Source organism: Acanthochromis polyacanthus, chromosome 1 (genome assembly GCF_021347895.1).
Source record: "Acanthochromis polyacanthus isolate Apoly-LR-REF ecotype Palm Island chromosome 1, KAUST_Apoly_ChrSc, whole genome shotgun sequence".
NCBI classification, from domain to species: domain Eukaryota; kingdom Metazoa; phylum Chordata; class Actinopteri; family Pomacentridae; genus Acanthochromis; species Acanthochromis polyacanthus.
Window position 1 is genome coordinate 4067692 of NC_067113.1, and position 25569 is coordinate 4093260.

General features: G+C 38.7%; 1 protein-coding gene across 3 annotated transcripts in view; it reads left to right on the forward strand.

Annotated features, from left to right (window-relative positions):
• Positions 1-815: 815 nt before the first annotated feature.
• The window catches only part of gabrg1 (gamma-aminobutyric acid type A receptor subunit gamma1), a 30098-nt gene continuing 5344 nt past the window's right edge, over positions 816-25569 (forward strand). The window contains exons 1-8 of one of the 3 annotated variants that reach the window (XM_051947056.1): positions 816-1397; positions 7852-8016; positions 18755-18818; positions 19155-19375; positions 19639-19721; positions 24521-24658; positions 24812-24964; positions 25285-25487. In XM_051947056.1, coding sequence (XP_051803016.1) covers positions 1321-1397; positions 7852-8016; positions 18755-18818; positions 19155-19375; positions 19639-19721; positions 24521-24658; positions 24812-24964; positions 25285-25487 — 1104 coding nt within the window. In that variant the 5' untranslated portion in view covers positions 816-1320. Of the gene's footprint in view, positions 1398-7851; positions 8017-18754; positions 18819-19154; positions 19376-19638; positions 19722-24520; positions 24659-24811; positions 24965-25284; positions 25488-25569 lie in introns of those variants that run through there. The other 2 variants (XM_051947053.1, XM_051947061.1) reach the window with 2 other exon arrangements.

Genomic DNA, 25569 nt, shown 5'->3' on the forward strand with positions numbered 1-25569 from the left:
CAGTGCTGACTGCCATGCCAAATAAAAATGTAGAACTGGTTAGTTACAACATAGACTTTTTTTGTCAAGGCCCAGAAATGTGAACTGGCTATTGTTACATTTAAGCCATTAGGACAAGAGAAGTACAATATACACATATACAATATAGTTTTAGATTTAAGTTTTAAAACAATTCAATTCAATTTTATTTATGTAGCACAAATTACAGGTCAGACACTTTACAGAACGCATTTGGCCTGAACCATTCAGCTTTCAGAAATGCAGATAACAAGGTAATCCACATGACATATGTAATGTAAAATAGGTAAACATTTCTGATTTAATCTAGTGTATCTGTTGTAATGCAGGAAAATAAATAGCAAATAACACCTTCATTTTCATTCATGGCTGTTACATCACCAAAAGGTTGATGGAAAATCTAAACTTCCAATGTAAAATTTCTGCTGACTGTACAAGAAACTACACATCATAGTATTCAAATAATCCATATTCTCTGTTTTAACCATACTGTATAGCTGTAAAACAAAAAATAAATGGATGATTTGGGCTTATGCTACATTTTAGACAGTGTCATATTTAGGCTATTGCGTATTCCAAATCTCCAAACATCATTTATCAAAAATTAAAACCAATAAAAAAACAAAACAAAAAGCAAAACACATTTTTTATTGTTACATTACAGTCTTTCTCAGGATTTTGCGTCCCAGATTTTTTATTTTTTTTATTGGATGTTTCCCCCTATCATTGTACAGTCAAAAAGCAGCCTTTAGACTTCCAAAAACATGGCATAGACAGTTTATTTATTTAGGTGTCCTTGAGCAAGGTGCTGATTCCTTTTTCAAACGGCTCAGGCTAATCAGAGGCTGTTTTCTCCCCCGTGGACAGCTGCCAGCCCGTCTGTATTGCAGCTTTTGCGCATCAGTGGCTTGCACAGCAGCCAGATGTCAAGCAGGCAAGACCTACATAAAGAACTCATATCATCTATGTGAACTATAGTATATAGTTGACATTCATAAATCTTCAGCCGCCAGACTCAGTTACTATGAGGAAGGAAGCAGGTTGAATTTTCATCGACTCCACTTTGATAGCAGCACTGTCAAGCAGCCTGTTAGCGGCACTGCAGATGGACTAGAGAAGCGTCAGCTCTCCGACAAAACCTCACATTCTTCCCGTCCACACGCAGCATGGGCTCGTGTCTCACACCCTGCCATAGCTACATGTAACCATCAACTTCAGTCAGACGAGACTTGACAAAAGCCGGCGATTTCCCCACACTGCCGAGGACGTTGTTCAGGGCTTTTCGCAGGTTCGGAGGAGAGAATGAAGCTCCTTGTGTTCGGAGCAGTGCAGGACAAAGCCATGAATCCCTGGCCGCTCTTCGCGCTACTCGGTCTCTGGTAAGTGTGCGCTGATGTGAAGAAGCAGTGATTTCTCTGTCAAGACGAGCAGCAGTAACGCAGGTTTTATCATGTGAATGACTGAGTGGCTGTCGCGTGGTTGTTACTGCTGCGTTGTTCACCCGTTTCTCTGCCAGTAGCCGCATTATAGTGGCTCATTGTCTGAGCTGAGGCCTCAGGGGAAAAGATGAGAGAAGGCTGTAATTCTCTTTTTTAAGCGTTATTAAAGTCAACCAATTTTGAGCAATATGTCCACATTTCTTTCATATGTTCATTTGTTAGGTGTAATTTAGGAAACAACATAGTAGATTTGATACACTTAAATCCGAGGTTTGTATTCCCAGATGATCAATCATAACCTTTCAGCTTTGTCCTCATAAAGCATTACAGTTCCTTAGGCTACTGAATGATGGACACTTGCGTCTCGACAGACACAGGCCGTTTCTCAGTTCCAAGCATGCAAGTCCGTACTCACGTACTTGAAGAGTACTGACTTGCAAGTATGACTCTGAAGTATGCACTCTCCAGAGCAGGAGAGCATCTCGGTTAATGTGCAACTGGAACACCAGAGTACCTGATGACGTCATCGCCTTGGTTCATCTGCTCCGGTCATATCTTCACTGTAAAAAAACAAAAAAACAATTGAGACAACAATCAGATATAATAACACAGCCATGCATGTTCATGTTTTAATATAAAAACATTATATATCTATCTATGTATATATATATATATATATATATATATATATATCAACGACCCCCACCGATACTCACAACGACCATCGTTGAGTAGTCAGATGAGTTTTGGTATTGGTCGTTGGAATAATAGCCCTGGACACACCTCGCAGAGGTTTAAAAGCTAAAAGCTGAGGCAACACCAACCACCACCAGAACTGAAGAAGCCTCTTGGATGAGAGGTGAAATGTCTTCAAGGAACTTTCTTAAAGTCCAGTGGATTGATTTAAACTACTGTGGATAACCATGACCTGGATGAATGAGAACCTACACAGACATATAGGACCACCTGTGTTTTATCTGAATACACCTCATAAACAGGGATGGATGGGTTTACAGTTTTGTTATTAACATTGCTGAAATACATTAGTCTACATTATACATACATACCCGATGTTTGTCCTCCAACACTCAGAGATTTATGGTCTGACAGACACACAAACATAACTACACTTTAATGTGATGACCAGTACTTCTGTATGCACTGAACATCATCAGTAATTAATGATAGAGTATTTCATGTCAGGTGCTTTACTCAGACTTATGGCCTCGACTCTTACCTAACAAAAGTCCAGAGAGTAGAACCTGTGAAAAAATTGACTGTGAAAAGGTCAATATATTCTTTTGTGTGACAAGCTGGTGTGACAAGCTGTTTCCTATTGCATTTCAAATTTGGCATGTTTTTTTAAACTACTTCATAACTTTTCCGTTATTTGTGAAAGCTGACTTTAAAAAATGAATACAGGCCTTAACCTTGTTATTGGGAAAATGTAAAATGTCTTTTTTGGCAATTGCATTGTCCCAGCAAAATTTTGTGTAATCTGTTAGTCTCTGTGGCTTCATCAAGCTCAAAGTTATGACAAATACTCCAATCAGTGCTGAGGCATCCTCTCAATGATTCCACATTTCCCACAGTCCACTGCAGCATCGTCCTGTGCTGGGGCTTGCTAGACTTGACCACAGATATACATGATGAAATGAATAGTTAAATGACCAGAATTGGAGTATGCAAGAGAAGCCTTAGCTTTGCAGCCTTCCTTTATTAGCCCACATAATAAAGATGGATGCTCGAGGGAGCACTGGAGTTTTGTGTGAACACTATCTTCTATGCAGTTTGCAGCACAAACTGCCTTACCACTGAATGGGATATACAAAGTACAGATGATAATGCACACAAACTCATTTTGGGAGGTGTTGTGGTCTCATAGAAAAGCATATTTCCAAGTCAGGATCACAAATAGTTTCTCTGATTGAGTATTGATTGAACTAGTTGTCAATCACAAAAACGCAGATGCCTCCTCCCCTGGTACTCCATGATTTGGCAGGGCAAAAGGCTCATGCTGTATAACGTTACAGTTCTTGCATAGCAGCAGCTAACAGTGCTGACTAACACTACTAACAGACACGCGATCCTTGGTTTAGTTTTACATATGTCCATTGTGCATCCCTCGTGAACGTCAGCTATCACAGAATTTTCGCAGAGCTTTTTATTAGGGACGTCTGCAATTTATCCAGACAGCCAGTTGTGTGTCAGCAAAACAATGCATACAATTCTACAAATCCAGGTCAGAAACTTCAGTTACTGTCCACATGAAACAAAAGGATAAGGATGAAGACACAATGTCATGTCAGGGAGTTTGACCACTAACAGACAGGCTGGTTTGAATATTTGTCTAACTGTCCATCTAGATTGTGATGACAGCAGTCTCTACAGTTCCCTCAGAATAATGTCAAAAACAAACAAACAAAAACTATCTAGTGTAAAGCAGTTCTGGAGGTGGAAATAGCTTGAAAATGAAAAAAAAAAATCAGAGTAGAATGGTCACACTGATTTGAACTGGATATGGCAATTCAGATAACCCCTCACTGTAACTGGGCTAAAATAACAATAATCTCAGAACTAACAGCAATTAAAGTCTGGAGGTAGATGGCCATAACAAAGTAGACTACATTACGCTACATTACTGTCAAACAAGAACAGAAATCTGAGGCTGCAGTGAGCATCTGGTGTAGTGTTGAATTTTTGTCATAGTTACAGTGACGCCATGCAGCTATCTCACAATGATACGGCAATCTGTAACAAATCCGTGGATCCAGACTGTATGCTACATCTCTGCGGATGGACGGAACATAACAGAGCGGAGCGAGCGGCACATTTCGATCGGTTCACAACATCTGATGGAGGAGGGGTGTGTGAATTGACGAGTCGAATAGGCCCATGGCCTGCTGGTTGATGAGGTGGAGCTGACAGGAAGCCTGCAGACTGGAGGCTAACCAAGCCCACTCAAGGAAGGGTGATTGTTCCAGAGAGAATGCAAACTGACTCAGGAGCAGGAGACCAGTTGTCCAATGGCTAGCCAGTCCTGGGGCTTGAGTTGACTGAAGACTGGCTGACTGTGTTGAAGGCTTAGAAGTCAGGGTGCTAAGGAAACCATGAACACAGTGGAGTTATGTGACATTTGGCATATGCGAATCCTTCTTCTAGTAGCAACATTACTCATAAACGGACAAATGTATTTGGATGAAGTTTTCAGGGAAGGTCAGAAATGACACAATGACCAAGTGACTAGATTTTGGCAGGGATGCTCCTTATAGTCTGGATCCATGGATTTCTTAAGTATTTCCCATTGAGATAGCGGCGTAGTGTCTGATAGCAGCAAGGTACCCATGACAAGTGAATGCTACCTCAACAGCTTGCTGATGAGCACATGGCTGCGATTCTACTACAGACACACCACTGTGGACGAATCGGAAATGATACAAGGAACAACTGATTAAATTGTGAGTCCCATGAATTTCCGCCATCCACTGCATATTTAGGTCATGTGATTCAGTATCCATACACATAATGTACACACGCATAATACACACCCAAGTTCAGCGCAAGGTCAGGGAATGAACAGTCTTGGCAGAGTGCTTTTCTTGTTAATTGATGTGACAAGCTGTGAGTGTGTGTGAGTACGTGTGTACCAGGATGTGAAATTAACTTTTTAAGACACTGACACTTAGCAATTGCTACTGTCTCCCACAATTTCATCACAATAAATATGCTTTAAACATCGCAACTTACATCGCAGTTTTGTGGAAAAGCTGCCCTGAATTCAGGGATTTTCAGCTGCAACCATCTGGAAAAATGCCCTCAAAATCCTGCAGGGACTGTGTAATGTTTACAGACCGCTTTTCATTAATGAGTGTGTGGTGTGTGTCTGCAGGTGTGTGTGTCTGCAGGTGTGTGTGCGCTGCCCACAGTTGGTGAAGGTGCTGCTTCATGGCAACATCAAGACATCTATTTTTAAAATGAATTTGATATGCTTTTTTTTTTTTTTTTTTTAGGAGAAATGCCTTAAGTACATGTGCCTGTCAAGATGTTCCATGGACATCCAATTGGTGTACTGGGGATGGGATTAGATGTACCGTCTAGCTTGCAAACGTATTGATGTTTAGGTTTGGGGAGAAGGACATGAACTAGCTTGCACACTTTGCCTTGACCAAGCCAATTTAAAAATAGTCATACAAATAGGAATTTAAGTTTTGACCTATTGCCAATGATCAAAGGATTTGAATTTAAGGTATCTTGCTTTAAGAGTGACACTGAGCAAGGAAGTCTGTTTCTTTCGGAGTACATAGGTGGTATTTTGTTGCATGTGCTTTTTGTTTAATGCAGATGCTGGGATCTTTCATTGAGACTTCAGACTTTCATTACTGATCACAGTGCACCAGAACTTTACACTGTCCTGTGAATCTAATACATTTACACAGTGTTATTTCTGTCTTCCTGAATTGTGTCAACTGGATATGCTTCTGTCAGTTTACTGTCAAGTTCGCCTCCGTATATTAAATATGATGTGTGTGTGTGGTTATATGTATTAAGTGATCAGGAAAGCTACATAGGTGTGTGCATGTGAATGCCTGTCAATGCCATTTTCAGCAGCAGGTGATCTGAGTAATGCATGTGTCTGTGAAAATATGCTTTGCAAATTTGTTTTTGGTATATGAATGATTTCTAATACACTGAATCTTAACATTCAGTTCTTTCTTAACATCTTAAGAGAGAAAACGTGCCCTGCATAAAAAATAGAAACTAAATAAGATTTTATTAAAATCTTGAATTAATCAGAAAATATTGTACTAAGCCATGAATCTGAAATCCCCTTTCCCACTCGGTGTTCAAGAAGGATTCAACATTGTCTGGTAGGTTGGTGATTTGTTGAAATTATAGCCAACAGTGTTGAAAGCACTGCAGTGACAGTTTTGTACAGGTCAACATTGTCTTTATATTATTATATCGTAGCTTAGTTAATAATTATGAAATAAAATTTGACATTTTCATTTAGGTTGTAGACGTAGCGCACAGCAAAAGAACTACATTGCTGTGTTGTACAATGAAAGGATGAGATTAAAATAATGTTCAGTGTTGTCAGCTCCATTAGATATCATGCATACATAAATCATATATATCACTGTCAGCATTGTCAGATAAATGTTTTGTTCATTTTCAAAGTAATATGTTGTGCTTTTTAAAACAAAACAAAACAAAAACATTATTGTGCATATGTTTCAAATGTCAGGTTAATTCCATGCTGAGTTTCCCTTCGGGGATGAATAAAGTGATTCTAATCTATTTTGTTCTATTCTATGCAAAAATTAACACTTTTGTTTAAAAACATTTGCTTTATATGCCTAATAAAAGGGAAAATTAAGAAATGCAGTATTTTAGAAGACTGAAGAAACAAAACAATAACTCCCTGGCAGTCACATACTAGCATGCTTGTTTGGAATCACAGGGAGACTGACAGAGATTGAGGGGGTTCCATTCTCAATGTGAAATAAGCTGTTTTTGAGACAGGGAGGAAGCAGACTTGGAATTTGTTTCTGCAGTGGAACTTATAATTTTTACTATGTGTTTTCTTCACAGTGTGAATTTAAAGCATTTAAGTGAAATTATCAAACATTCTATCAAGCAGTTTTATTATTGCTGTTGATGAAGTGTGTACTTATTGCTATAGTTTTATGGCCCAGAGCTGGATTTTTGTCAGCTCTGTTAATATACCGGGCTTTGCAAAAGTTCTGTTACACTCGGTTTCATGATCTTTAGAGACATTTACATGTCGGAGTGAAAAATTCCATTAAATAAACTGAAAGTTCTACCTTATAGGCAGGTGTCCTTAATATAATATTTTTCTCCGGTGAAGTTGCATCAAGATGGAAGTCAAAAGAGTTGAGATATCTGCTTTCCTTCATGCTGGCCACAACAAGTCTGACAGAGCCAAGCAGCTGAACATCAGCCGGATGACCGTCCACAGAGTCGCGGAGAGGCTCAAGAATGGTGAAGATCTTTCAGTGATCTTTCAAGAATGGTGAAGACCTGAAAGATCTTCACCATTCTTTAGCCTCTCCGCGACTCTGTGGACGGTCATCCGGCTGATGTTCAGCACAAAGGAGAGCAGATATCTCAACTCTTTTGACTTCCATCTTGATACAACTTCACCGGAGAAAAAAATTTGTATTAAGGACACCTGCCTATAAGGTAGAACTTTCAGTTTATTCAATGGAATTTTTCACTCCGACATGTAAACGTCTCTAAAGATCATGAAACCGAGTGTAACAGAACTTTTGCAAAGCCCGGTACAACATTTTGCCTGATATTCGCAGACATTCATTGAATTATATGCAAATATTGTGTACCTGTGTTTAACAATGTCATTTCTACTCCACAGTTCAGCATTCGGGCCCAGTAAACAGGAAGAAGAGGACTATGAAGATGTACCCATAAATAAGACCTGGGTCTTATCACCCAAGGTCTATGAGAGTGATGTCACTTTGATTCTAAATAAACTGCTGCAAGGCTATGACAACAAGCTACGGCCTGACATTGGAGGCAAGTCAAGTTCATCTTCTTTTTTTTCCATTCAAGTTTTTATTGCAGTAGTGTTGTCACATCTCACTGTGGAACTAATTGACATACAGAGAGTACAAAAATAAAATATGCTACAGAGTCAGATTCATGCATACAAAAGAATATAAAATAAGATAAATAAAAAGCTATCAAGCGACCAAGGGTGCATTCTCACAGTCATATTTCCTTTTAAAATTATGTATCAAATTTTTCATGTGAAAATTTTTCATATGAAAGTGAAAAACTTGTACCAAAGTAGTGTAACAGTTAAAGTGCTCACACCTTAAAGGGAGCGCAAAAGTGGAGGAGGTTTTTAAAGTGGGACTGTTAACATTCCTTCAGTTCATTAAAATAACAAAATCTGGTCTAAGTGTTTTGACATATTGTGCCCAGTTTTCGTGATGCCATGTAAAAACTTCCATTTTTAGATTTAATGAAAAAGAAATCTTTTCCATCCTGTAAATCTCTATTGTTGCGTCAGTCCAGTTTTTTTAATGGACCTACTTGGAGTCTACCACCTTTTAGTCAGAGCCTTTTTTCCCGCTCCACATTCAAGGTTTGTCAATATTTTTTGCTTCTGGAGAGATATACCTTAAGGACATAACTTTAAAATCTAGTGGTGTGTAGATCTTCAGAATGGTCTGAATTACCACATGTATCCTCCAGTAGCTCTGTATGTCCCAAAAAACATGGTAGTGGTCTGCAGCTGTACATACACAATTCATCCAACACTGACAATCTCCATTATTACAATGTCCTTTTGTCAGGGGAGGAATAAAAAAAAGGGGATCCAGTCTTTCAATAGAATACTTTCATGCATGAGATTTTGTGATATTCCACTGAGACAGATGTACAGCTTGCCATTCCTGAACATGTTTCCTCCTTTTTGCAGTGTTTTTTCAGGCTATGGAGACTCCTGTATAACTGTGAGAGGATCCCTTCTTTTAGTATGTGATTTGTATGCATGTATAATACTGGATGAAGGGTTCACTTGCTTCTCTCGTATTTCTCTTTTTAATCCTTCAGCTGTAGTAATTCCTTAGGCATGCTGCTTGTCTAGAGAGACGGTTTCCTAAGGGTTAGAAAGGACATGATTAGACATGTTATTCCCTTTTCTTTCCAAAATTTGAATCTTGCATCCAGCTTATGTGGGGTGGAATCTGAGTCCTATGCATACCGACGTAGTGTTTTAATATCTTCACCCAATTCATATAGTTTTACTAAGGTTTTCTATACCTAGAAACTGATTTTGCCCATGGAGTTTCTAACTTATTTACGTACATTTGCAGGTTCTTAATGGGTAATATATAGCCTGTATATGGACTTCCAATATTATTTTACATTCTCTGTCTTTCCATTGTGCTGTATAGGATGAGTTACACCAGCACAATTGTGCTTTAATCTGTGCTGCATTATAGTAAGTTCTTAATGATGGTATAATAATAATTATATCTATATATATATAATTATATTTTATATCTTCAGAGCTTTGAAAAAAGTCAATCTGGTCTTCATCTTGAACCGGTATTCTACAATATAATCCTTTCTAGAAGGATTCAAAGACAGTCTTGTTCTTGTCTTGTCTGCTTTCTGAAGTGTCATTTGCTGCTTTTTTAATTTCCATGTCAACAATTTTGTAAATCTGTTGCCACGTTCATAATACTTAGTTCCATTATAAATTCTGATGTTTTCTCTCTTTGATCTTTCCTTTTGATGGACTAGCTTGCTTTCATGTTGAGTTTGGACTTCTATCAATTGAACCAAATCTGCTCTACTGCCTTGCTTCTCCAGTTCTCTGGTTTGTCCTGTTAAGCTTGTCTTTAATGTCACTGAGCTGACAGTTGTTCTTTTTCTGAAATCTAGAATTTCCTGTAGGATTTTCTTCATACTCACCTTTACTTTTTCACTGCCTTTCTGCGGTGCACTGTCTTTTCCATTACCATTAGCGTCTGCACCCTGTAGTTATTCTTTGTTGTTGTTTATGTCTGCTTTGTTCTTCTTATGTTTTTTCTCTGGTTTTACTGGGGGAAGGCTTTGAAAGCTGATATGCTTGCAATGTTCAATAGGCTTGCTCGAAGTGGTAGAGGAACCAGGATCAGGCTGCGACCTCACCAGTCTGGTAGCAAACAGAAGGTTGGAGAGGAAATCATTTTGAGATTTTCTGATTTGTATATGTATACAAGAGGTTTCCAGGAGTTTTGATCTGAGTCTAGTCTCAACTACATAAGGGGCACTGGATTGCTAGTTTCGTTAGTATTGGCAATCTTTGGAGATGGAGGAAGGTTGGATACTGTGGCATGGCTGTGCAGTTTAAACTAAGTGAACTCTGTGCACCACAGGAAATTGGAGAAGGTCAACTGAAATGTGGATTCAAGAGTGCAGGCTAGGTGATGCAGTAAGAGGTTGGAACACACCTGGAGTAGGACAGGAGCGATAGAGTTGGTCACTGGTGCTAGAGGCTTTTGATCAGTGATGTCAGCTACTGTAGGTGAGTATGGAAGGGAAACATAAGGAACCTGTGATGATTTAGCAAAAAAAAAAAAATGTTGCAGCTCAGGTATTTGTTAGTGGTAAGTCCCAGATGGAGGTAGGCAAATAGGATGATGCTAGATAATGTAGCTATGGTTAAAAAAACATAAAAATAAATAATAAAAAGGAGAGATGGAATCTAAAATGGAGTGAGTGAAAAAAGCACTAGTTGGACCAGGAGAAGGACAGAGTGTTCGGGGTAGCATTGTTAATGATGGCTTCTTAGGAAAAGAAGCCATCATTAACAATGTGAGGTTAACAAGCTGACTGTTGTAGTCAAAAATGGAGGCACACTGTAGAGTTTGCATCTACATGCGGCGCAATGGTTCTACAATTCTACAATTTTCATTTTTAGGCTTTTCTTTGGTAAATTATGTAACATCAAACAAAATATACATTTCAGAACTTCTCATTTTGACAGACTCAGATTGTGAGCAACATAACATGCACACGCCCTTACAACACACATTAACATAAAGTTAGGAACACTTAACAACATTACATTGTGTCCTTCTCCATCCCTCAAGAATATGCCAGACTCCATTATGTTTATTTTGATCAACTTGGTTAGTAGCCTGTTTTATTCTCCTTTAATTTTCCTGTATCCATAGACATACCTTAAGTAACACAACCAGCAAGACAGACTGTACAGTGATGAAGAATCTCTAAGTTCTCAAATTTACAACAAAACCCTAATGCTCTTTCAGAAACACAAAGATGGAATAATTTCATTTCCATTTTAATTTCTGTTAAGGCCTTCAGTTAACATAAAATAAGAATGTATTGGGTAATTCTAAATCAAAGTTCAGACAATCTTGGACTCATTTTCTCTACATGTATACATGCAGATATCCAGATACTAGGTCTGCAATCATCTTAGTACAGGATGACAGATAATTTATTTCAACTTCTTAACACACCGGCCTGCAGATCATTCATCCATAAACTCAACCCTTTCAATCTTCTGAGTCCAAAATCATGCCAGTAATCCAAGTCCAAATCCTTAGTCAAATTTCAGCTCACTTTCCATCATGGTAAATTTCCTTCACTTCCATCTCAGTTACTTACCGCTGCCCTTCCTTCAGATTCAGTTCCAGTTTAGTCATCCATTTTTGAATTTAAACTTTCTAATTTAACTGCTTTGTGATTGAGTATAATGTTCTGCAGATGTGCACAATGACCATTTGCAGACACCATGAATATATTGTTATTATATAAATTTTCTTGTCTGCCAGAGTCAGCTGGCAGGACTGTACCATACATTTGCAGAAAGTTGCATTTACATATTCCACATTCACATTACTGTTAAACATTTGCACTGTAGCTTTTGAAGCATACAGTATGGACACACATTGCTGCACATAGTATATATATTTGTCATCCATACAAGTTAGGGACCACATAGACTGTCTGTCTGTCTGTCTGTCTCTGAGCCGAAAATTTCTGGCTGTGGGGACTGTACGCACTGTAAACATGTTGACTGCACATGTGCTAGAAAATCGAGTGTTTGTTCAGAGGAGATTGTTATCCATACCTTTCATAATTCATTGTTAATAGAGCTGTCAGCACACTGGGATGTTGAAACCATGAATTGGACTGATCCCAGAGTTAGACTTAACTTGGTCAAAGTGCCATGATTTGGCACCAACATTGCAGAACATGCAACACTGCAAATTCTGAATGCATGCATGTAATCATCGAAGCCCAGAGTTTTTGACAGTTGTGAACAAATGTTTACACACTCTTGTAGAAAATATGTATATCATTGCAGTATTCAGTATTCAGCAACTTTAACAAATCCTAATTTTCTATGATGGGATGATTAAAACACATGCATTTTTGTCACAAAAAACAATCATACATTTTGGTTTTCATAGATTTATTAAAGGCTTTCTGCAAATTTGCCAAAATCTGCTGGGTCACAGATACACATACAGCAATTAAAATATTGGGATGGACATTTTCACCTCGACAGGAACTTTTGATAGATGTCCACAAGCTTCTGGTTGTATCTCTGATCACTCTTCTTGACAGAATTTGTGCAATCAAACTAAATTTGTTGACTTTTTGACACAGACTCTAGCACTGTCCACAGATTCTTGATGGGGTTTAAGTTAGGACTTTCAAAGTGGCCAGTGTAAAACCTTAATTAACCAGTTTTAACCTTTACTTCACGTTTGATATGTGCTTTGGGCCATTGTCTTGTAAGAACATCCAGCTGACCCAAGACCCAAACTTCTGGCTGATGATTTTAGGTTTTCCGAAAGAATGCAGAAGAAGAATGTATGAAGAATCATCTAGCCTTCCTTTTTTATTATTCAGCTTACTTTATGTAAAGCATCAGGTCCACTGGCAGCTAAACAGCCCCAGAGTAGAATATTACCACTACCATGCTTGATGGTAAGTTTGATGTTCTTGGGGTTAAAGGCCTTAGCTTCTGTCCTTCAAACATATTGCTGGTCATTGTAGACAAATAGGTCAATTATTGTTATATCTGACAACAGAAATTTCTTCCAGAAGGCCTTTTCTTTGTCCATCTGATTAGCAGAAAACTTCACATGCCAACCTTTCAGGTGCCCTTTCTGGGGAAAGAGCTTCTTTCTTGCATGGCAACCTCTCAGCCCGTGCTGATATAAAACACAGTTGACTGTGAACACTGCAGACACTGACATTGAATTGACCTGCTTTTTCATTGACCATTGAGACCAACTGACCCTTCGCTAAGCCCCGCCCCCCTTGGTTTCTGTTGCTACACCTGTCAAGCTTTCCCTCCTAGCATGAAATATGGAGTTTTTAGCGGTACCAGTGAGTGATATTTCTCAGGAGATATGTGCAAATTTCTGGACATATTCTACAGCGATATCAGAGAGAAGCAGACAGAAGGGTCTCCAGTATGCTTTTGAGAACTACATTCACCAAATTAAATGTTGGCGGAGTGCAAATGAAGAGGACGTTAAAATAGAGGGAAAAGCGCACAGATCTCAGTGTAAGCACCAAACACACCGTGTATTGTCACTTCACGTCAAAAATAATCATATACAAGAACAACAATGTTCTTGTACAGCAGGGTAAGCCGATATGTATTATATACATTTAAATTAATGTTATGTCAACTGTCATTATCATGTGTCTGCCCATTTCTTGCTAAGCTAAATTTGTGTTTGCTTACAACGCGCCAGGATATTGCTCACATATAGTGGGGCTGATCTATACACTTGATCTCATTAAGGCACAGCAAAGCCCAGCAATATCTTGCACAAGTTTGCCATAACAGTGGCACAAACCAAGGGGTTACAACATTAATGCAGTACCGATCTCATCTGCTGTCGCCAAAGCCAGACGCGAGTGTAGGGGAAGACCCGTAGAATGTTAGTATATATATGCTATACCAGTATGTCAGAAGTTGTCTCTATATATCACCAGCATTTATTTTGCTCAAATAATACACAGTAGCTCCAGTTTTAACCCTTTAAGCTGCAGTCAATTCCAGCCGTTTTCAGTACAAAAAGTCGCTAATATTCTATTTTTAAATCGGTAACACTTTATAATAACTATACTCTATTAAGCATTAGTTAAGCATTGGTTCAGCATAATTTCAGCATTAGTTAATCCTTAAATCCTCATGAACTCATCATGAATTCACCATTAGTAATGCATTACAAAGCATTAGTAAAGACAGTTTTAAATGTTCAACTAACACATTATTAAGCATTAGTTAAACATTAGTAAAGTGCTTAGTTCATCGTTAACTCATCATTTGTAACTAATTAGTTATACGTGCTTAATTAATCATGAATTCATGATCTGTATGGCATTTATTATGCATTACTAAGCACTTAATAAACCCGGTTAAAAATGTTTTGTTGCTCATTGATAATCTCAGTTGTTAATACTTTATAAAGGGTTAGCAACTGTGTTAGTATATGATTTACAAACACATATTCATACTCAATGAATAACTTATTAATGCGGTTACTACTCATTAGTTAAGTATATTCCGTGAGCCCATCTAAAGTGAGGACTATCTATGCTTTATAAAGCATTTATAAATGACACAGAAGCAAAGATATACAAAGTGTCAGTTTTATTGGTCCCAAACAATACAAGCTCTTTTAAATACACACTTTAAACAAATACAATCTATAAGATTTCAAGTAAACTTGACAAACATCTTCAAATAACAACAGTCTGTGATCGTATAAAATAGAAAAATAAAATACAAGCTCTTTTAAATACACACTTTAAACAAATACAATCTGTAAAATTTCAAGTAAACTTGACAAACATCTTCAAATAACAACAGTCTGTGATCGTATAAAATAGAAAAATAAAATACAAGCTCTTTTAAATACACACTTTGCAATCCTTAACATGTCAAGTAAACTGGTGAACTATCCCTTTAGGGCACACACACACCAGAGGTAAGTGGCTGCCTGATTCTGGCATTCCGCCAGTGCCTTGAAGTGCACAAAGTGCTTTACAGTAAAACAAATATACCGTTTTCAAATATTGCAAGATAACACTAGATAATTTCTGCAACCTGTTTGCCTCTACGATCAGCTGTCATCTCTCCAGCGGGTTCTCTCTCCGACTTCCGCATTTCAGAAAAATAAAAAACCCGCGCGGTCTCGCTCTCCAGAACCGCGAAGGAGGCTGGGACTTGTAGGACTCTGGGACGTGTAAGACGCTACTGCGCATGCTCTTACCGTCAAAAACGCTAGTGCGCATGCTCCAAAATGCAGACGTCACGCTGGAGAGATGAAAGCTGATCGTAGAGGCAAACAGGTTGCACAAATTATCTGGTGTTATCTTGCAATATTTGAAAACGGTATATTTGCAGCGTGACTTCTGCATTTTGGAGCATGCACACTAGCGTTTTGGACGGTAAGAGCATGCGCAGTAGCGTCATACACGTCCCAGAGTCCTACAAGTCCCAGTCTCCTCCGCGGTTCTGGAGAACGAGACAGCGCGTTTTTTTTTATTTTTCTCAAATGCGGAAGTCGGAGAGAGAACCCGCTGGAGAGATGACAGCTGATCGTAGAGGCAAACAGGTTGCAGAAATTATCTAGTGTTATCTTGCAATATTTGAAAACGGTATATTTGTTTTACTGTAAAGCACTTTGTGCAATTCAAGGGCACACACACACCAGAAGTAGGTGGCTGCCTGATTCTGGGATTCCGCCAATGTAATTCAATGGGAAACGAGCGGATTCCTCCTCCTGCAACTTTTACCTTTGGCAGGAGGAGGAATGCACTCGTTTCCCATTGAAATGCACTGGCAGAATCCCAGAATCAGGCAGCCACTTACCTCTGGTGTGTGTGTGCCCTAAAGGGATAGTTCACCAGTTTACTTGAAATGTTAAGGATTGCAAAGTGTGTATTTAAAAGAGCTTGTATTTTATTTTTCTATTTTATACGATCACAGACTGTTGTTATTTGAAGATGTTTGTCAAGTTTACTTGAAATTTTACAGATTGTATTTGTTTAAAGTGTGTATTTAAAAGAGCTTGTATTGTTTGGGACCAATAAAACTGACACTTTGTATATCTTTGCTTCTGTGTCATTTATAAATGCTTTATAAAGCATAGATTGTCCTCACTTTAGATGGGCTCACGGAATATACTTAACTAATGAGTAGTAACCGCATTAATAAGTTATTCATTGAGTATGAATATGTGTTTGTAAATCATATACTAACACAGTTGCTAACCCTTTATAAAGTATTAACAACTGAGATTATCAATGAGCAACAAAACATTTTTAACCGGGTTTATTAAGTGCTTAGTAATGCATAATAAATGCCATACAGATCATGAATTCATGATTAATTAAGCACGTATAACTAATTAGTTACAAATGATGAGTTAACGATGAACTAAGCACTTTACTAATGTTTAACTAATGCTTAATAATGTGTTAGTTGAACATTTAAAACTGTCTTTACTAATGCTTTGTAATGCATTACTAATGGTGAATTCATGATGAGTTCATGAGGATTTAAGGATTAACTAATGCTGAAATTATGCTGAACCAATGCTTAACTAATGCTTAATAGTGTATAGTTATTATAAAGTGTTACCTTTAAATCAAAAAAATGATGAAAAATACAGGGAATATTGGACGCGCATCGCGAGGTGCATTTCCTTGAAAACGACCGATTCGGGGATTTTATATCGACTTCAGGACATGTTTTGGACAAAATAGTTTACTGGCTTGTGTCGTCTGGATGTAAAAGGTTGGATTATGGCCGTTTTTTGTGGAATATTTTTTTCTGTGTGTAATAATGAACCTGGAAATGTGAGTCGCGCTGTGTGCGTTGAAGCCGTGTATAGAGAACGGATGGATGAATATTCGTTCAAATGTGTTTTTCTCACCCGCTGTAGTAATCGCATCTGAAAGTGGAATCTAAGCTTTCCATCGGCTTATAGTGTTTGTATAATCGCGTTTGCAGCCGTCGGACATTCTTGAAATTCCTATGCAAATTAGTAGGTGTACCGCCGGCGGTACACTAAAGTTTAAGGGGTTAAGAGAAGTAACCTTCCATTGAGACGTCTTTCTTTGCTAATGTTATCTGACCTAACACACAGAGCTACGGTTAGCTAATGTTAGCTAGCAACTTACCTTAAAATAGATGTAGGTATTCTTATTGATTTTGGAGGGATTCAGCTGATCATGCGGTCTCCTACACTGCTTAATCCACACGCGGCACCTTTCTTCTTGTGTCTTTGGCTTGGGGAATGCAAAAAAAATCAACACCACCCTCCAAGCTTTGCGGATAACGAGTGTCGGACTCGCAAGTACCGTACGCACACCGCTTCAGCATATTGTCTTCTGCTGAAAGCTTGACAGACCTCTCCTGCCTAGTTACAGTTGCTAAGGTAGGATTGGACAGTAGCCATTTGTGGGAGGTGCTTAGCGAAGGGTCAATTGTCTCAGCAATAGGTGATAGCTTGTATTTTACACTGTTACAAGCACTTTATATTTACAGTTGTTTGCATAGTTGACTTTGTGCAAACAATTGACTTTCTGTAGCTGCTTTGAAATGGGTCCAAGTAACTTTCTGGACTTGTTCAAGTCAGTGATTTTTTTTCCGACTTTTTCAAATCTTTGCTGAGCTCCTCAGACCTTGCCACTGTCGTCTTTGTGGCAGAGTCTAATGAATGTATCAAATGGGCCCTAATTCTATTAACGAGGAGGAATCAGCAGCAGTAGTCAATTATAATCACTCCCAAGAAGTTAAGAGGCCATCCCTACAGATTTTTTCTCCACAGCGGGTGATAGACTGCATTTTGTTCCTGATCATGACAGTAACTCAACTATTCCATGCATGGTGTTCCTACAAGCAGTTTTTTTATAGTTCATTTTGGCATCTTAGACATCTTTGAAATTGTTCCAAGTGACTTTCTTGACTTGTTAAAGTCAGTGATTTGCTTCTTGGGATCTGTACTCAGCTCCGTAGACTTTCCCACTGTAGTGTTTGTGGAAGAGTTTAATTACTTTATGAAATGGGTACTATTTAAAATGTCTCAATGGCATTAGCAGCTGTAGTCAATTGTGATAACTCACAAGAAGGCCAAGAAGGCAAGAGGTCATGCCACGAACAAAATTTAAATTACACAACTTTCTACATTACCAAAACTGTTAAAGTTGCTGGTTTTTGACACGACATAGTGTCACAATTTAACAAGACCTATATTAAATCTATTGAAGAACGAAAATGCATGATTGCTTTTTTTTGCCTGTAGTAGATAGGTACAGTGTAGAGAGAAGATGTGCAGTAAAGGGCCATAAGCAGGAATTGAACCCAGGCCACTACATCAGGGACCAGCCCCTGTACATGCGTCACCCGCTTAATCCATTGAGCTGTCTGGGCGCCCATGTGTGATTGTGTTTTGTCAGAAAGATGCGTGTATTCATAGGAGAGTAGCAGTCACTTAGAAACTCAAAACTGCCACAATATACATCATCTTTACAATTAATGCAAACATTTGAACACAACTGTATTCCAGGTATCTACTATTCCCTCAAGAATTCAAAAAGGATGTTGTTCATTCCAGCTGGTGTTTCCTTTTTTTTGTTGTTGTTGTCTTTCATTTTTTGATTTAGAATGATAGGATATTATTTTTGGACAACAACTGACAAAGGTGTACAATGTTAGTAGATGCTGCGTATGTTTTGTGCTGTTTTACAGTGAGGCCAACAGTGATTGAAACAGCTGTGTATGTCAACAGCATTGGACCAGTGGACCCTATCAACATGGTGAGACTGCTTCTTCTGATTTATCTTTTTTTTTCTTTGCTGATTTATTGTTTAATATATGGATTCTTACACCAATGCAATATAACCAGCAAGTGTCTTTTACAGTGTGTGCTTTTACAATGTTTAAGTTAAGATACATTCTCTGGGGTACATGAATATCTGTACCAAATTTAATGGCACTTAGCCAGAATCTTTTGAAGTTAAGTCTTTCAAAGTCCTTTGGAAATCAGTTGCAAAAGGTCCACAAAATAGTTTACAAAATAAAAAAATAAAAAAATAAAATTGGTCTGGTTAGAAATTCACTTTATTTGCATGGATTTCCTAACTCTGTTGCAGGAATACACGATTGACATCTTCTTTGCTCAAACATGGTATGATAGTCGACTAAAGTTCAATAGCTCAATGAAGTTGCTCATGCTCAACAGTAACATGGTAGGCAAAATCTGGATTCCCGACACATTCTTCAGGAATTCCCGTAAGTCAGACGCCCATTGGATCACCACTCCCAACCGCCTTCTGAGGCTATGGAGCAATGGGAGAGTCATGTACACACTCAGGTAGGACAATTGTGCAGTCAGTTTGCAAATCTTTTAAGCAGGCATTTTAAATTTTGAAGTATCAATGTCTTGAATATATTTGTTGTTTGTACAAATTTACTGTGTGCATGTGTAATTTTGTGGCTTGGTCATTACCTTTTTGTATCCATTGGTGTAATTACAGAGAGAACATGAAGTACCCTTTCTATGTTTAGTCATAAGTGGGAGGGAAAAATACAATGCTGAGACTTGATTTTTTATTGTCATAATTCTGTTTTTGTCAGGTTGACTATTAATGCGGAGTGTTACCTTAAGCTGCATAACTTTCCAATGGATGAGCATTCGTGTCCGCTGGAGTTTTCAAGCTGTAGGTGGTCAATTGTATTTCCCTCTCTTTTTTGAACCCATCATCTCGACTTTAACTTCTGTAACATGGCCAGGAAGAGAGGCTTCTGTTCAGACTAGCATGGCGGCAAAGCCCTTATTCTTTCTTCCTGTCAAAAAAAGGCCATCTGCTTGTGGCTGCTCTCTCTGTGCCTTTACCAATCTATCATCTGCTCCACCAGCAGAGAGAGGAGGTCCCATAGTCTCATTTTCTTTGACAGGCTTAATGAATTAAGCACCCATCCCTAGTCTGATTCATGCTGTCTGTGTCATCTTCATTTTTCTCCTGCATTGTGGTTTGTCCTCTCATGAGCTTAATTTTCCACACACAAGAGGAAAATACATGACCAGACCATGTCATGTACCTGAGAAACATGTCACACTAGATGACATCAAATGACACACACACACACACACACACACACACACACACACACACACACACACACACACATATATATACACTACCGGTCAAAAGGTTTTTTTTTATATATACCGTTTTTTTTTTGTAGGGAATGATGCACGTTAATGTCTCACTTTACTCTGAAATGATAGCAATAAACTAATAAAGTAAAACAAATCAATTTGAAGCCAAAATGTACTCTAAACCTTTGACTAGTCAAAGTAGCCAGCTTTGGCAGATACAACAGCTGAACACACTTGCGGCATTCTGTCCACAAGGGAAATCAAATATACTTCAGAAAGTGCTTCCCAACTCTGTTGCACAAGTTCCCATAAATGTGTGGCACTTGTAGTTTGCTTTGCTTTCACTCTTCTGTCCAGTTCATCACAAACCTGCTCCATATGGTTTAAGTCTGGAGGCTGTGCTGCCACTCCATGTTTTCAAGCTTACCATCTTGTTCTCTGGCATAGCTTGGACTTATGTTTTCGGTCATTATCTTGCTGTAGGATGAACCTCTGACCAACTAGAGGGTACTGCATGTCACTGCATTCTGCAGTGACATGCAGTACATCACACTTCCTCCTCTGTTTGACAGCAGTTGTCACACACTGAGAAACCATCCTTTTGTCTACTTGACAGCATACAAAAATCCTGCGTGATGAACCAAAGATTTCAAATTTTGATTCATCAGTCCATAATGCCTTCTTCCAGTCTTCAGTAGTCCACTGGCGGTGTTTCGAGGCCCAGGCAACCCTCTTTTTCTTATTCTGACACCTGAACAATGGTTTTCTTGCTGCAACTCCACCTGTCAAACCTGCAACTCCAAATCTTTTCTTCACAATTGAAACTGAGACTTGCTTACTTCGACCACCATAAAGCTGTGCTTAAAGCTTTTTTTTTTCCTGTGAGCCACCTATCATGCAAGCTGATGATTCTAAGAAACTTGTCTTCTGATTCTGTTGTGGCTTTTGATCTTCCAGACCTCTTCCTGTCAGAGTATACCCCCATTTCTGAGTGCCGTTTGATGTTGAAGAAAACTACTCACTGATACCTTGACTTTCTTCACAATTTCTTTGTAGGAGAGACCTAAATTTTTGGGGGTTTTAAGTGTTATTAATTGCCTTTTTTTGTTTTATAGCAACATGCTACTTTCAGCAGTACAGTACTGTTCAAATAGTGCTCTTGAGGATCCAGCATCCAGCACTACTTTTATGCAGACAGAAGGGGTTGTGAGTAATCAAGAAAAGTTGGGTCACCTGTAGGATTTGGTAGCACCAATTTCCAAGTTTTGATCAACCTCCAGTGCTACAGAACAACTTTAAGTTGTAAACACATTTCTTGTGCCACGAAAAAGGCATTTGTATATAAGTCTGAAATGCACATTACTTTTCCATTTTGGGTAACCTTACATTTTTTTCTAACCTCTGGCAGTTCACCATTTACCTTTGTACCATTTCAAGCTATTCATTGGACTTCAAGTACTGGAATTTTAATAAAAAGTGGAAAAACTGCGGCGTTCTAAAGCTTTTGACCGGTAGTATATACAGTGGTGGAAAAAAGTTTTTGGACACTCTTAAAATTTTACACAGTCTCAAATATTATCATGAAATATTTGTGGAAAAATCATTTTTTGTGTTTCAAGCAGTGTGGCTGCATTAGACAGACATACAACAGATGCAAATGAGATTGTTTGTTGTTTGTTTATCATTTACGAGAAAAACTAAACAAAATTCTTGACAGTTTCAATATGTTAATTTTCCAAACAGATAACAGATTAACAGATAGCAGAGAATGTGTTCAAAATTGAACAAAAAAATAAATAAACTATCACATAATCTAATATTTCGTAGTCCTGCCATTAGCATGTAGTTAACTCTAATCCTGGCTGGCATGTTCCCCATGAGCCTTTCACACTGTTGAACGGTAATCTTGTCCCATTCTTCTTGAATTACTGCTTTATTGCTTTTTCTTTGGTTTGTGTTTTGAAACAGACCTTTTGATAATCCACTATCGATTCTCATTGGGGCTCATGTCCGGTGGTTGAGCTGGCCACTCTAAGACCTGGATGCTGTGCTCCTGGAGCCAAGTTCTACTGGCCCTGGATGTGTGGCAAGGGGCAATACCTTGTTGAAAAATGCAGTTTTGACCTCGACAGAACAATGCATGTACAGAAGGGAGCATGTGAGTTTCAAGAATGGCACAACACTTGGCAGAGTTCAATGTGCCATCACAGACAGTGAGATGACTAACACCAGCAGCACTCATGCATCCCCAAACCATGATACTGGCTCCACCATCTTCTCACGCTTGAAAGTAGGTACTGTACACGTTGGAGATAATGCTTTGCCTGGCCTTCTGCATACCTCACCTTAGCAAGAGAAAGATAAAGCTGGAAACTGGATGTCCTGTGATGTGATCTGGTGGTTTTCCCTGCACATGCGGATCAGGATGCGGCCATTTCTTGCTGAAGAAACCCTTGGATGCTCAGATCTGGGTTTGCTTTCCAAGCTGTTGTTTCGTCTGTATTTTTGCAGAGTGTTTCGAACTACTGAAGAACTGCATCTGCACTTCCTGGCTGTCTGATGGCAGCTATACCCTTCCTGGCTGAGAATCTGTTTACTGCATTAGGTTCCTCGTTTTACCCATTTTTGTCTCTGAAGAATTTTCAAATGTGCTAGCTTTATATAGATACGAAGCATGGCAACAAAAATTCTGTCTTTAATAAAAAACACGAACTTCATTACTGGATCACTGGTACCAAAATGCCACAATACAGTGAACCCTCGCTATAACGTGGTTCACCTTTCACGGCTTCGCTGTTTCACAGATTTTTTTAGTGCAGTTTTTTTATGCTTTTTTAAAACAGTTCATTGTGTTCTGCATCCTGATTGGCTAAGGGACTGACCAACGTGAACAGTCTCCGCGCCTCGTCTCCTCTGCCATACAGGCCAGCGCTGCCTGCTGTGGAGCGCTGGATCATTTCTCTCCTTGGTCTCCATGTAGTGAGACACCCTGAAAGACGGAGCCGACGGAGCAGCCTAATATTTTTCCCCAGCCATCTCAGGCCACCGCAGCCGCGCTCCCCAGGAGAAGAGGGCGAGCGCGAGCCTTCCCCACCCCCGACTGCTCCAGTTGATTCAGCCGGCCCACTCTCTGAGGCAAGAGTACCGCCGCGGCGTCCACCTGGCTGCAGCTGCAGCGCTCCCCCAAGTGCGGTATTGTATAATATCTGTAAAAATAAAGCTGACTACTTCACGGATTTCGCCTATCGCGGGTTCTTTTTGGAACGTAACCCCCGCGATAAACGAGGGTTCTCTGTACTCAAAATTTCTTATGTATTTCTATAAAACCAATAAATTTTAAGTTTTTAGTGGCTTGTTTTTAGGATTTGTTTAGTATTATGGTAGTGACTATACTAAAAGAAACTGCACTTGAAGACCTAAGAGTGATTCTCAATATTTGACAAATGCATGGGTGTCCGAAAACCTTTCTCCACCACTGTGTTTTATATATACATCCATACATACACACATACTTACATAAATGCGCATAAGAACAAAGCACACATTCTTGTACACTTGTGCAAATAATGCTCTCTCTGTAGCAGTAATTGAAGTAGATTGCCATTGCAAAGGAGGTCTGAGTCGAAGCATGGTACTTTCATTTTAGCATCAGAGACTTTCGACCATGCCCTTTTTTTCTACAGCCAATAGTGTTTTTCTAAGGAGACTTAAAGTCAATCTCAATCCTTACCTATGGCCACTATCTTTCCCTTAGTATAACTAAGTGTTTTTATTTGCATATTCCCTAAAACTTAACATAACCTAAAAGTATTAGAATGGTCATACAGGTCATTTTGGAAGACATTTATTAACCAAAAATATATTTCACTGAGAAGTTTGAGTATTTTCAATCTTGCAAACATGAGGCACTTTAATTGTCAATTTTTAAATCATTACAAGAGTAATCTGTATAAACTTCTGCTGGTTCAACAAACAAACCACTACGCAATGCATCAATGACAAGTAAAATTTATTGCCTCCTTTAATGTATACCTCAGATAGAGCAGTTATTTTCACAATGTGTTTTAGTAAGCAAGCACCAATTCATATCTATACAAACTGTTACAGGAAGGACTATCAAAGCTGACTTGCAAATATCCCACACTGAAATGCATAGACTGTTATTGCAACGGAAGAAATTTTGCTCATTTGAAGAAATTTCATGAGACTGGGCACGTCAATTATATCTTGAATGTTCCCCATTCCTTGTGTTGCATAGCTCACTCAATGACAGATACAAGTTTTCTGTTAGATATTAGAGGTATTTGTAAGGCTTCTAATTTATCTGTCATTCATTTGTTTTGGGGGTTTCTACAGATGGTTATCCCAAGAATGAGATCATGTATCGATGGCAGAGACGAGCTGTGGAGGTGGCCGACCAGCGGTACTGGAGACTCTATCAGTTTGCCTTTGTAGGGCTGAGGAACACCTCTGATGTGGCACACACACAATCAGGTTCGAGATTATGTCCAAGTCATCTCACATGTCGCCAGTCTCAGGTTCTATATTGATATCATAAGAGTTTAAAATTTGGAGTATGGGAGTGTACAGTCTAACATCATCACCTAAACTCAATGAATTCTTTTACTGTTTTTGTTACATTTTCAGGGGAATATGTAATCATGACGATCTTTTTTGACCTGAGTCGCAGAATGGGCTACTTCACAATTCAGACATACATTCCATGCAGCATGATTGTGGTCTTGTCCTGGGTCTCCTTCTGGATCAACAAGGATGCAGTCCCAGCCCGCACATCTCTAGGTTTTATATTTTCTTTTTTCAAGCACTATACTAGTAAGAGTACAAATTTTCGTTGTTTTGAATATGATAACACCATAATAAAGTCTGTCTCAAGGCCAGACAACTCCTGTCAACTTCTTACTCTGAGTAATGGAAATTTGGATACAACATTTTCTGCCAAAGTCATCAAATAATACTGCTTATATCACAGTTAAGACCAGTGCATTTTTTAATCTAAACTCTTAATGGTTATACATGTGCAGGACTCAACAATCAACATTTAATATTTAAAATTTTAATATTTGACGATCAAGAATTGTTTTTGTGACAATCTAATTTAGGTATCACTACAGTGCTTACCATGACGACTCTAAGCACCATCTCCAGGAAGTCACTGCCCAAAGTTTCCTATGTCACAGCCATGGATCTGTTCGTCTCTGTCTGCTTCATCTTCACCTTCGCTGCTCTTATGGAGTATGGCACTTTACACTACTTCACCAGCAACAGACAGACCAAGAAGGCAAAAGCCAACAGTAACACACAGGTACCAAGCAATCATTTTATCTCTTGTTTTTTTCTCTACAAGATGTGATTTTATTTTGAATCCACTAAAAGTAATAGTGACA